Source organism: Schistocerca piceifrons, chromosome 1 (genome assembly GCF_021461385.2).
Source record: "Schistocerca piceifrons isolate TAMUIC-IGC-003096 chromosome 1, iqSchPice1.1, whole genome shotgun sequence".
NCBI lineage: Eukaryota > Metazoa > Arthropoda > Insecta > Orthoptera > Acrididae > Schistocerca > Schistocerca piceifrons.
In genome coordinates this window covers 73,893,968-73,907,865 of record NC_060138.1, presented here as the reverse complement: position 1 = coordinate 73,907,865, position 13,898 = coordinate 73,893,968, and the positions used below count along the sequence as shown (strand labels likewise).

Sequence of the window (13,898 nt, the reverse complement as noted above, 5' to 3'; positions counted from 1 at the left end):
GGAGGGCAGCGTGCAGGGTAAAAATCGTAGAGGGAGACCAAGAGATGAATACACTAAGCAGATTCAGAAGGATGTAGGTTGCAGTAGGTACTGGGAGATGAAGAAGCTTGCACAGGATAGAGTAGCATGGAGAGCTGCATCAAACCAGTCTCAGGACTGAAGACCACAACAACAACAACAACTAATCACACTTGGTCACATGTTTGAAATGACACACCTACTGCAACGCAAAGAATGTGGCACCAGTGGTGATTCACAAATTAACAATGGTAACAGTTCTACTCGTGGTTTTGACAGAAGCTTGAAAGAAATATGCAGAAAAAGTTGAATGGATTTGTGAAACAAGACAGTTAGGTACAAAGATTAATAAATAAGTGAATGGATGGTGGATGACTAAAGATCTGTGTCCAGTACCTACCTTTGTTGCCCTGGTTGCAGTTCTTCCATCTCATTATGTCCATTTCTTTATTTGCTTTGTGTATTGTGGTATTTTGTTCACAGGATGTGAAGGTTAGATAAAAGAAACAGCAACATTACTTTCAAACAGTTGAACCTGTTTATTTTTTTAATAAAAAGCTTCATTTCATCTTATTCATTAGTAAGCCCTAAAATTCAGATACAAAATTAACAATCGAAAGACATAACTACACCAATTTGTTTGGCTGAAAATAAAAATCTGAAAACACAACTTTATTGCCAGACTTGTACAGTGATGATGTTATAGTTTTAAATTAGAAATAAAAAATGTTAATTGCATCCACTGCAAATTATGCCCTAGCTAATTACTGCTGTGTTAGATCATATGTCTTATCTACCTGCAAAGGCTGGGTGTAAAATGTAGCACCAAGAAAGTACATTTTAGAAGCACCAAATGCTTAAATATATGTGGAAACATTTTCCCTTGTCTGCTTCTGTTGAAGCTTTTTAGTAGAATATGAAAAAAAACATAAAATAGTAAATTTTGTAATTATGTGTACTGGCAACTATTAATATCTTTATATAAAATGTATAAAACTGTAAATGAGTTAAGTACAAAAGAACTATGATATTTGGTGATTATACTTAACTTACTGGAGCTCATGGCTAGCGTAAAAAAATCTTAACAACATTATTAATCTCATCCATCATTTGCTTCTATGTTTAACATAGATTTGTACCATTGTTTCTTTTGCAACAAACATGATCTATTATTTTTTTAAATAATCAGAAATATCTTATAAAATATAGAGTTTGTGCAAGTGCAGTGGTACATCATCAAATATTGCTATAACAGAAAGTCAGTCATAACAAAGATAATATCCATTAATTAAACACCTATTTTACAACAATGTACAGACAGAATACTTCTTTTTAATGGAACTTAAAACATTATAACACTCTTAAAACACATTTTAAAATATTAGAAAACAAACAGAGCTTTTGATAGGAACATTGATTCTACTCATAAACTAAGGTTTTCAGTCTTCATCCTTGAAGCGGCGGTAAACAGACTGAACATATGTAAATACACATTTCCAATCAGGCTTACGCATCATTACCATGTCCTCAACATCAAGCAATGGTGCAATGCCTGCTTTTTCACTGAAAAAGAGAAACAGTCTATTGTTAGTTCATCTGTTGAGAACATAAAATTGATAACAACACAACAGATTTTGAAAAAAGATGTTCAAAATTCAGCGTACTAATAGAATATACATGTGTACATAGCTGGTGAAGAACAGTTAAAAATGTCAGTTTCCTTTAGAAATTGATTATAATTCAAGTGCAAACATAATATTTTATCACAGTTCCTGAAATGTTACAGTTAACAAAAGATTGACAGGTAGATGCACTAGGATTGTATATTACTTTACATAAATGGTAATGATCAATCAATCATTTCAGAATAATATTTTTCCAGTTATAAAATTAAATGACATACGGCTTCCCGAATAGTTCCATCTTGAAACAATCATTTAAAAAATAAAACTAGAACTTACTCAGCCACTGTGAAAGCAAGTTCGAAGTTTTTTCGCCGCTCTTCAGGACGTAATGAATCGTAGTCAAAGGCATCAGGAAGGAAATGATGGATGAGGGCACAGAATGCTAGCCCATTGCTCCAGCTTGTTGAAAAGTTGTCTATTTGAATGTTCTATAACAAAAAGTAAGAAAAATTTGATAAAGTTTTTAGTTGAGGTAATTATCAAATTGAACTATTTTTGCTTTCATATCCTACATTCACTACATTTACCAATGATACTTCAGCAATAGCAGCTGATTTAACAATGCTTGTAGATGCAATACCATTAACAAATGCCACACTAAATTATATTATGAACATACATGTAAAACAATTATTTGTTTCCATTGCAGAAGGGAAAAAATACATAGACTGAAGAACCACTACTTAACTCACATGTGTGTGCATGAATTTCATTAACAACACTCACAAGACCAAACAAACCACAAATGTTATATACATATCACTCACAGGCCATAATATATACGAGTGCTAAAAATGTTCACATTACTACAGGCATAACACAGATAAAATTTGTAACATAAATATCTATCATTATAGTGCAACACACCAAACTGTTTATATCTTGTACAAAATTTGACACACAAGTGTTAATAAAGCACACAACAGGTAAGACAAATGACCACCACAATGCACCCAGTCAAGTAAGGGGTTCAAGTGCTGTCACTAACAACAAGCGCAATAATTCAGACCATGCAAGTGCATAGTGTTGCTTTTGTACCTTGTACTCCTTGGTCTTGCTCTGACACCAGAACAGAAGTCTGTCCTTGACTGCTGAAGCGCTCCGACACAGCTTAGGATCCGTGAATTTAAAAATGGGGGCTGCAGTGCCCCCAGGGGTCTTAGGGGAGCTGCAGGGGACGCACAGATATAATGTCAAGAACTGCCCTCGGTTAGTTAGAGAGGATGGGTACAAGCAAAAGAAAGCATAAAGAAGCATGATAATTTTTTCACCATAATTAATAAGGCCACCGTTGCTTCTCAACAGAACTGGCACAGAAATTACAACGTTAGTTAAGGATAAGATCTAGGCTTGAAACTTTGAGTACAGTAAAATTTAACTGATGTTATAAACCTACATGCCAGTGCTTTACAAGTACCATTGACTACAGTGATTTGATACATACATTTTAAGCATTTACAGTTTGTCATTGTATAAAAGCTGAATCACATAATTTGAAAGGTACATTATTCATTATCTGAAGAACTTAAATCTCAATTTTCAATGCATGTTAAAAACTTAGAAGTAGTACATAGAAGCTAGGAAAATGATATGAATTGCATCAGTCTCAATTTCCTTATTTATGAGATACAAGACCAGTTTGAAAGAAAAAGATCACTTATGTTAGTAGAAAGAAATGATTTTAAGAATTACTTTAACTATCTTCATGTAAGCCCACATTCAAACTTAAGTTGCTGTTGAGCTGTCAAAAATTTGCTTGCATCAGAAGAGGAAAAAACTCTTATGCTCCCTAATTGTGATACAATGCAGTACATTTGACATTGCTTGTATGCTGTTGCCTACACAAGTTGTGTGACCATTTACTGTAAAAGTCAGGATATGTTTCTCTGTACACAGTACATCTTCAAAGCCCAAACTGTTTTTGAAAAGAAAGAGATAGATTACTACCAACATCCCTTAATCATGTGTTTAATATAGGTTATGTAGGTCACAACATGGCAACTGTAACAGTAAATATAGGCCAAGTTTATTGTGACAAACTTGATTTCTGGCATTAAAATTTTCAAGAGATAATCTGGAACAGTTGTGATTTATATACAAAGGATAGTAAAAACGATTCAGAAACATAGTAGATGTAGCCTCCATTTGACTGACTGCACCAAATTATATTCCACCTATGATTAACTCAGTATCTGTCTGAGGCTATGAGGTGATCTGGTGGTGGGGCAATGGTACTTTCCTTCCCAGTTAACCATTGCTATATACGGAACAAAGCATTTGCAAGTTAGAAAATAATTGTCTATTCTTGCTTCTCCTTAAAAATAGTCTGTTCCAGTTTTCCCTGAAATGAAACGGAACTACGCAAAGCAAATTCAAGATATATCAAACAATGGAAAATCCAGGATGGAATGTAACAATATTATGAAAAGTAAAGTTGCTACTCACCATATAGTGGAGATGCTGACTCACAGACACACGCAACAAAAAGACTCTCACAATAAAATGTTTCAACCATTAAGGCTTTTGTCAATGATAGACAACAGACGTGTGTTTTTGTTGTGCCTATCTGCGACTCGGCATCTGCACTATATGGTGAGTAGCAACTTTCCTTTTCAGAATATAGTTAAATTCAGGATATATGATATTGCTGCTGGCACATGAGAAGGAAACCTTCCTTTAAATATCAGTTAAAACCTTTTGTGTACTTTTCACCCTTGAACATGATGTTTTTCAAACACAAAGTGATGGAAGAACTCACTAATGTAAGTTTCATCAACAATTTATGTTGAAATTTTGGAGTATAGTAGGAGATGGAAGTTTACGTATTGGACACATGCTGAGTGTCACTACTGAAACACAGGTTTATGTTGGTTTCAGAGATATAATAAATAGGTAAAGGGGGTACTAGCAAGTTCATATTCTGGGATCACATAAGTGATAGTAGGAGAGAGGGGTTCTAAAGAGACCTACAATCTTACTTTAAGTTCAGTGGAGGGGGGGGGGGGGGGGTTGGAATTTGCTTGTCTTGGGTTGTGAAGATTTGATGCAAACATGGTCACATTAACAATTCTTATTTTTAATGGGACTCAAAGCACTATAAAATGCAGCAGGCAGAAGAGAAGTTTAAGGAATCTGCATACAATAACAAACAAGTCTAGGGCTATGGAAATCTGTAATGAGTGCTAGCACCCAGAATTTGCAGTACATTTCAGTGTGCAAAACTTAAATTTGAGGCTTTTTTGTGTGTGAAATTGGGCTGTGTTAGACAAGGAGGTCATTTAAAAGTGAATATCTGACAGAAATAATCAGTTAATGGGCTAAGCAGCAGATTGTTAAGTGAGAAAAAATACTTAGGTAATAAGGTAATTGACTAATCACAGAAACCAATCACTAATTGTTAATTAATAACTGGTTGTTGTCATCCATTAAATACCAGATCAAGGAACAGTCTCAAATTCTACCTATCTGTTATGAATACAATAATAACATAATTATGTAAATTTAAATATGATAGAATATTTTTTCACTATCTGTGACTCATGAACTTCATTGTTTTTGCATGGGTCATTGCTGAACAAGAGTTTGGCATCACCAGAAAATGATAGTGGAATTTATGTGAAGTTTGCAGAAATATAATTCAGTTTATGGATCTGGAATTCTTTATGGTAATAGAGAGTGATAAGCAACAAGCATGAAAATGTCTTGACTGCTGCTAGCATATTACAGAAATGGTCCTTATTTTACTACTGAAAGTGATGGCAGCATGGAAGAAGACAGGTATGAATCTAACCCCTTGTGAACTTCTGAGCAGTATTACTTCATGAGCAATGTAATTTTGTGTTAGATTTCAGAACCTTGTAACACATGGCATTGTTTTCCATGAAAAAGATAAAAAAGATCAAAACAGAGGCACACATTTTGGAAGAAGACAATTATACTGTAACCTTTGAAAATACTGTCTCATCCTCTGCTTTCTTAACAGCAGGGTAGATCCAGGTTTTTGCATTTTCACTCTAGGCTGTCAGTATCAATGATTCAAAAGACCTCAATGGATTTTACATTTACTTTACTGGACTTCACCCTCTCTCCCAAGCATACATATTGCTTCCTTTCAGACTATATATTTCTCTGCTACACCTGTCATTCTTGTCTTCATCTCATCCAATGGCAACCACCAATTTACCCAATCTGCCCCTCACTACTTGTCTAATTGCTGTTATTCCTTTATTTGCGGTATTTTCTTTTCAAAATTAAATATCCGTGGTATCCATATGTTGTATCAGTAGTAACCTGCGCACTGAGGTTAGCTTTCATTTTCTTGAGTAACTGTGATCTCAAATACGAAAGCCTCTTAATGTCTTTAACAATGAAAGTAGTATGAAATATTGTTAACACATTTTAACTATCTCTATGTATCTATTATCCATTCTTAACAAAAATTTCTCCAATATCTTGTACCAAGTCAGCAGCTAATTATTCTCAGCACAGTAAGTCTGCATCTGCAGGTTGCAGTGCCTTCCTTTCCATTTTTTATTTCATACTTGTTGTGCTGAACTTATCCTTTTGTATTCCTGATACATATTACATTTCTACTGCTCCCACATTCTATTAATCTTGTTCTCATTAGGTGGGAAGTAGTAAACAGAATGAATTACCCATAAAAGAAAATATGTATTCATAAACTGTTGAGCCTACAAAAGGAATATAAAACTGAATTTCACGTATCAATTGATTTATGAAGAAGTCGACAGTAATTATTGAGAACTATTGACCTCTGTGAACATGAAACTGCATCTATATATGTGTCTCTTTGTTTACTTCGTCCAACTTTTAAAGAAGCTGATTGCTGATTTGTGACTACAATTAAAATTTAATAACTCTTTTCTCTTCACAAATTTTTCCCTTTATAGACTCAAACAATGTGAAGGATAGGGAAGTATCCACAAATAATATGTATAGCAGTCAATTGCACCAGAAAAAAATCATATTCTGTAGATAACTAGTTTTTTCAGCACCTTCTGAGTGTTTTTCAGTTGTAGACCAGCAATGACTTAGCATTTTTACTACTATATCTACCACAAATTCTCTACACCTTTGCTTCCCTCTTGCAAGCAAACAGAACAAACATTTGATTCTAGAAGCTCTGGCATGGTACCGATTTATACTGTTGCTACTGATCCCAACACAGTTTCTCATGAGTAAGGTATTTGTATTTATCTTGTACTGTCCTCACTTGTTGTCACAAACTTTTACTTTTAAACTGCACAATTAAAGATAAAATTAAATTTGGTAACTCCTGTAAAGTAAATAATTTGTCAAGACAAATGTTTGACATGAAATTAAGTTTAAAGATGTTTTTGCCCCACAGCAACAAGTTAATGTACATGTGCTACTTCATTTGTCAGAAACTTCACCTGTAAAGGACACACAGTACAGACAAATGTCTCAAACTGCACTAAACATAGCAAATTATTTGAAGGTGATATGTTGCTGTGATATTTCTAACTATAAATAAGTTCTTGAATGCCAGCAACAGTTCTTACCTTGGTGCAGATTGTGAGTTTTGGCGATCCATTTCCTGGAACTTGGCAAAAGGGGACATCACTTTCCCAGGAGGAGCTATGTTGAGACAAAGGAACATGAGTGTTAGGTGTAAAATAGATGCAAAAGAGCAGTGGAAGATACATACTTTTACACTGAAAGCTTTAAACATTAATAAAAACTGCTTAAAACAATGCATCTCAATGGACGTCAATGCACATAGTCAATGCACATAATAATCAGGAATTATGAGTGTCTGTATTTTATTCCAGTTGGTTCTAAATCATCACTGACTTTTACAGAAACAAAGCATGTGAAAGTATTCAGTAACAAATGATCTGTTAACAATATGTATAAAAGGAAAGGATGTTTAAATAAAACTGAATGTTACAAAATATGTAGCAGTTCTAAGACTGAGAGGCAATAAGAAGGGGAACCAACTGGATTGAAACAACATCACCATGTCTGAACAAATATTTTAGGCAGAAGGAGGAAATATACTTGTCAGATGCCAAAACCAGACAACATCCTCTGGGTTGACAGACATATAATTTCTCACTTTCTCTTGACAGTCACTATTTGAAAGTTCAGGAAGCTAGATACTGAATAGTCTTCTTTTTTAACATCCAAAAGGGTGTAAGTTGAAAATATACTTTAATGAATGAATTTAATGGAATTACACTTGCTGAAGCAAGTACTGATCATCTGCATATGTTTGTCACTAGCTGGGTTGTCATACAAATAAAAATGCTTTATTCACATTTTTACATGCAATCAGTGTGATCAAAAGTTGACATTTAAAGAAATAAATAAGCAAAATGTGGGCAAATGTCACTTAATAGAAGATAGATTCACTGCCCTTTTAAGTAAATGACAATAAATAATACATACAGCTGCAGCTCTCAAAATGGAAAATTCTTTACAAATTTCCTCAATGTGTTAAAAGGAAGCAATTGAAAACTATAATTGGGATAGAGGACAATTTACAAATGTGTAACCCCATTTAACTGTTGAATTTCTGGCAGGTTAGTAGTGACAGATTTAACTATTTTCAAAATAATAATATCTGCCTTGAAAGTCAAGTTGCAGTGATCATGACTTTTGAGATTCCTTATATGGATGCTCTACCCCGATGTCAACTCCCACCAACCTACTGCCCCACAAGGTGGCACAAGAATTAGAACACTGAATAAACTTTTCAGTAGTGGAGTTCAAACTGCCATTCAGCCATCCAGATTTAAATTTTCCATGCTTTGTACAAATCACGTGAGGCGAATGGCGTGATGGTTTCTTTGAAAAGGATGTATCTTTGACCAGACAAAGGCTCAGTCTCCTGGCATCATTAACAGGATGTGAAACACTAATCTGGCTTCCTTTCTTCTAACAGCCGACCTTGTTAGTGGTATTTGTATTCAGTAATACATAAAACAGTATGTCTATAGTGTACCCAACAGACAAAAATGAAGAAATTGCACCACAATTGCAAATGCTTCAGGATTCCATCATCTTGACATCATGATGAACTTCCCTCAGCAGCAAGTGAAACATTGACTGATGGTTACCAATCTGTTCTTATGCTTGGGGTGCTTCCTAAGACTGTATTATAAAAACTTTAAGGGTTTAAAAAACCTTTAATGACTTTAGCAGGTCCTATGTATATGGTAAGATTTGTAGCAGATATACACTCCTGGAAATTGAAATAAGAACACCGTGAATTCATTGTCCCAGGAAGGGGAAACTTTATTGACACATTCCTGGGGTCAGATACATCACATGATCACACTGACAGAACCATAGGCACATAGACATAGGCAACAGAGCATGCACAATGTCGGCACTAGTACAGTGTACATACACCTTTCGCAGCAATGCAGGCTGCTATTCTCCCATGGAGACGATCGTAGAGATGCTGGATGTAGTCCTGTGGAACGGCTTGCCATGCCATTTCCACCTGGCGCCTCAGTTGGACCAGCGTTCGTGCTGGACGTGCAGACCGCGTGAGACGACGCTTCATCCAGTCCCAAACATGCTCAATGGGGGACAGATCCGGAGATCTTGCTGGCCAGGGTAGTTCACTTACACCTTCTAGAGCACGTTGGGTGGCACGGGATACATGCGGACGTGCATTGTCCTGTTGGAACAGCAAGTTCCCTTGCCGGTCTAGGAATGGTAGAACGATGGGTTCGATGACGGTTTGGATGTACCGTGCACTATTCAGTGTCCCCTCGACGATCACCAGTGGTGTACAGCCAGTGTAGGAGATCGCTCCCCACACCATGATGCCAGGTGTTGGCCCTGTGTGCCTCGGTCGTATGCAGTCCTGATTGTGGCGCTCACCTGCACGGCGCCAAACACGCATACGACCATCATTGGCACCAAGGCAGAAGCGACTCTCATCGCTGAAGACGACACGTCTCCATTCGTCCCTCCATTCACGCCTGTCGCGACACCACTGGAGGCGGGCTGCACGATGTTGGGGCGTGAGCGGAAGACGGCCTAACGGTGTGCGGGACCGTAGCCCAGCTTCATGGAGACGGTTGCGAATGGTCCTCGCCGATACCCCAGGAGCAACAGTGTCCCTAATTTGCTGGGAAGTGGCGGTGCGGTCCCCTACGGCACTGCGTAGGATCCTACGGTCTTGGCGTGCATCCGTGCGTCGCTGCGCTCCGGTCCCAGGTCGACGGGCACGTGCACCTTCCGCCGACCACTGGCGACAACATCGATGTACTGTGGAGACCTCACGCCCCACGTGTTGAGCAATTCGGCGGTACGTCCACCCGGCCTCCTGCATGCCCACTATACGCCCTCGCTCAAAGTCCGTCAACTGCACATACAGTTCACGTCCACACTGTTGCGGCATGCTTCCAGTGTTAAAGACTGCGATGGAGCTCCGTATGCCACGGCAAACTGGCTGACACTGACGGCGGCGGTGCACAAATGCTGCGCAGCTAGCGCCATTCGACGGCCAACACCGCGGTTCCTGGTGTGTCCGCTGTGCCGTGCGTGTGATCATTGCTTGTACAGCCCTCTCGCAGTGTCCGGAGCAAGTATGGTGGGTCTGACACACCGGTGTCAATGTGTTCTTTTTTCCATTTCCAGGAGTGTAGTATCGAATCTTATACAACATTACCTTTTATGAAACATTGTGAAATTTATACTGTGTATACAACTGGCTTTCAAATGTACATCTCTGCTTTTTGCAGGTGATACTTATACCATACAAACTTCTCCCCTGAAAGGCAAGTCTGAATCTTGATTAATGACACAGTTTCACACGCACTCTGTTGCAGACTGAAAGCTTATATGTGTAGTGCATGTAACATACACATGACTAGTAATGATTATGATGATGTATTTGACTGAATATTTTTGACATTATCAGCTAATTTGTTGCAAGTATGCGCATAATTCTTGCAGTGATGCGTGCATGTTCTTTTGAAAGGCCACAAGTGTAGCAGCGCTATGCCGTCCACAGAGGGTGCCTCAGACCTGTGTGTGTGTGTGTGTGTGTGTGTGTGTGTGTGTGTGTGTGTGTGTTTGAGAGAGAGCCTCAGTTCTCTGTGTGTACAGCTACAGCTCTTTGTTGTGTACGTAATCAGTTCTTGCTTAATGTTACTTAAATACTGCACCATAATGTTACTTAAATACTGTGTTCAGAGTGAAAACAGACAGCTGTGTTCCTTCTCTGTGTTGATCGTAGCACAGCTGACATCATTTCAGCACTCAACACTGGCTTCTAGTTATCGCAGAAAGAGAACTACCAAATATATTTTTGTCCATTTTATTTGCATACCAGCACACATTCAAGAAGATATGGTTTAATTTTACAGAGGTTTCTGGCTTGCATTTGAAGAGAAATGATGTAATTTTAGTGCCATTTCTTCTATGCCCAAGTCGCTGAAGTGGCGTCAAATCGAAAGACTTGCACCCGGCGAACGGTCTACCCGATAGTCGCACAACATTTATTTATTTAGTGCCATTTCTGGTCTGCTTTCAAAGAGAAATGGCATAATTTTAGTGCAGTATCTGCAGTGTGCCATAGACCACTAGCACATGATAATCAGTCACCAATGGTTGATACAATCCACATCTTGGAATCTGACTTAGAAAATAGTTCAGGATATAATGGTGTTGTCACTTCTGTATTCCAGAATGACCTAGGAAGACATGGCAGTTCCTACCCTTTTGTTCTATTGGGTCACCACATTGATCCATAGAATGCAACACATCTGTAGAAACTCTGCCTCATCTTTGGTCTTTAGAACATGACACACATTTCAGTGCTCAATCTTGGAACCAATCGCACTTTTCTTAGTGACAATCTGCTGAATTCTATAATTTGCCAAGATTTCCGATATTTTTATATTGTGGGATTGTTCTTGAGTCTGTTTGGAAATGTCATTGTGATGATTTCTGCAATGCTTATTGCTTGTAGCAAACTCTGTAGCACTTATAGTGGCTGAACTGTTTTCATGGGATGTAACGATACACACATTCAGTCATATTCAGCCATTGAAGTGATATGTACCTACTGCTGGTTCTCACAGCAACAGTCTTCATCATACACACAAACTGCACAAGCCTCTCAATATGCTTATTGCAGTGATATGAAGGTTGTGCCACTCTGTCACTGTGTAACAAGTTTGCAGTGGAACATGTTAAGCATGAGCAGAGAGAATCATTTAAGAGGTTGTTGGTTGAGAGTAAGAGTAAGCATTATTGATTTGTTGCCCTGTATTTGGTTACACGATGGTGTACGTCTGATGTTTCTCTAAAGATTGTATTTGCATTGCCAGATGTACTCAGTCAGATCATAGCAATAGTTTTCTAATAGTGTGATGTCTATTCCATTCCATTCCATTATATGAAATTATTGCAAAAGACAGAACTGAATAGTAAATGTCTCTCTGATTGAAGCAGCTGCAAACAATGCGCACAATGGACAGGACTGTTGTAAAGAGGTATAAGTACAACATGACTGATAGACTGAACACAACTTTATTCCACGGTAGCATTAACAGTTCCAATCACTTCTGGCATCACGGTGCTCAGAGTACCAGGTTAGTATTTTTCCTTGAAACTGCATGTGCAAGCACAGAGTATGAGGAATTTTTGCAGAGCTGTTCTCAAAATGTCACTGTGGCCGAGTGGTCTAGTGCACAGACTATTACTTTGTCAGCTCATGTTCAATTCCCACTGAAGGCAACATTTTTTTCCTCATTTTATTTAATTCCTCACAATGTTACACTATTAGTTATAAAATTTCAATATGTTTAAACAGTTCAATTTCTATACATAAACTTTATATATTCAATTTATTTAAAATTACTACCCACATAAGTCAAAAGGCTATAGGCTAGATGGTGGTAAAAAAAGTGAGTGTATGAGGAAATTTAGTATGAAATGTTATCTATAGGTGATCTGTTAAAGAGGCCTTTCCCTAGTACATCTTTGAAGGAGAAAGTGCCAAGTTGTTAAAGAGTTAGACAGATCTACTTCAAATGTAAATCTACCGGAGGGGTGTGGGACAAAGCACACCAATTTGGCTTACACAAAACTGAAAATCTTGAAATACTTGCAAAATATTTTGATCAGCATTTTAATAATCTTGAGCCAGTCTATATGCTTGAATACTCACACACTCATGAAAATCTAGAATAAGAATTACCCCTAACTACCAAAGAAATAGAAGAAGTTATTAAAATGTAACAAAGCTAATGGAGAAGACTATATCACAGAAGAACTTTTGAAATGGTCTCTATCTAAAGTAAAAATTGGCCAAGTGCAAGTAGGACCAGCACTCTCAGGGTTCCACATAAATTTAATTATATAAATTATATACATATAGATCTCAGGAATCGAGAATCTGATGATTTTTGCTTGCTATCGATATCAGTGCTGGGAAGATATTAGTCACAGGAATTCCAAGACTTTGAGAATGTTTTAAGTTTTACATTTAAATTTTCTGTATAATTTTGAATTTGCTATTGTAATTACAGATAAAATGGGTATCAACAGACGGACAGAATGACAATTGGACAAAAAAGAACAAAAAAATATTTTTTTCATGTGATATAATTACAAATTAAAAATTTTCAGATTTTTTCCCTTACTTATACTGTGAAACCTTGCTTCTTGGCAAATTTCATGGCTCTAGCTCAACAGGAAGTACCCTATAGGTTTTGATGAATGATGGGACATAAATTGCCATATCTATTGATGGTAGTGACATAGTAGCTTAAATGTTTTACACTACCAGGGGACTATAAACCTTAGTATGTGACATAAATTTCAGCTTTATATGTCTACCCATTCCTGAGAAAAAAAGGGCTTTAAGAGGTGGACAGACGGACAAGAAGATGGACAACAAAGCCATCCTATAAGGGTTCTGTTTTTACTGACTGAGGAACGGAACCCTAAAAATGAGCTAAAATTAATCTTTGAGAAAAATTTCTAGGGGAGTGGAAGGTGGCCTTGATACATCCACTACATAAGAAAGGCAATAAAAAAATGTTAACAACTTCAGAGGAATTTCTTTGTAAACAGCTAAATAGGACATATTTTCCAAGAGTATACTAAACATAATAGAAAGAACACTGGAGAGTAATTTGGATGAATATCAAGGTGGTTTAAGGAAGGGCAGATAGAGTTCTG

General features: G+C 37.2%; 1 protein-coding gene across 1 annotated transcript in view; it reads right to left on the bottom strand.

Moving 5' to 3' along the window:
• Positions 1-533: 533 nt before the first annotated feature.
• LOC124786696 (titin-like) overlaps positions 534-13,898 on the bottom strand; it is a 459,967-nt gene continuing 446,602 nt past the window's right edge. Inside the window, exons 20-23 of the mRNA XM_047254284.1 lie at positions 7,247-7,322; positions 2,742-2,871; positions 1,980-2,131; positions 534-1,581 (exon numbers count right to left, since the gene is read on the bottom strand). Coding sequence (XP_047110240.1) covers positions 1,458-1,581; positions 1,980-2,131; positions 2,742-2,871; positions 7,247-7,322 — 482 coding nt within the window. The 3' untranslated portion in view covers positions 534-1,457. The remainder of the gene's footprint in view (positions 1,582-1,979; positions 2,132-2,741; positions 2,872-7,246; positions 7,323-13,898) is intronic.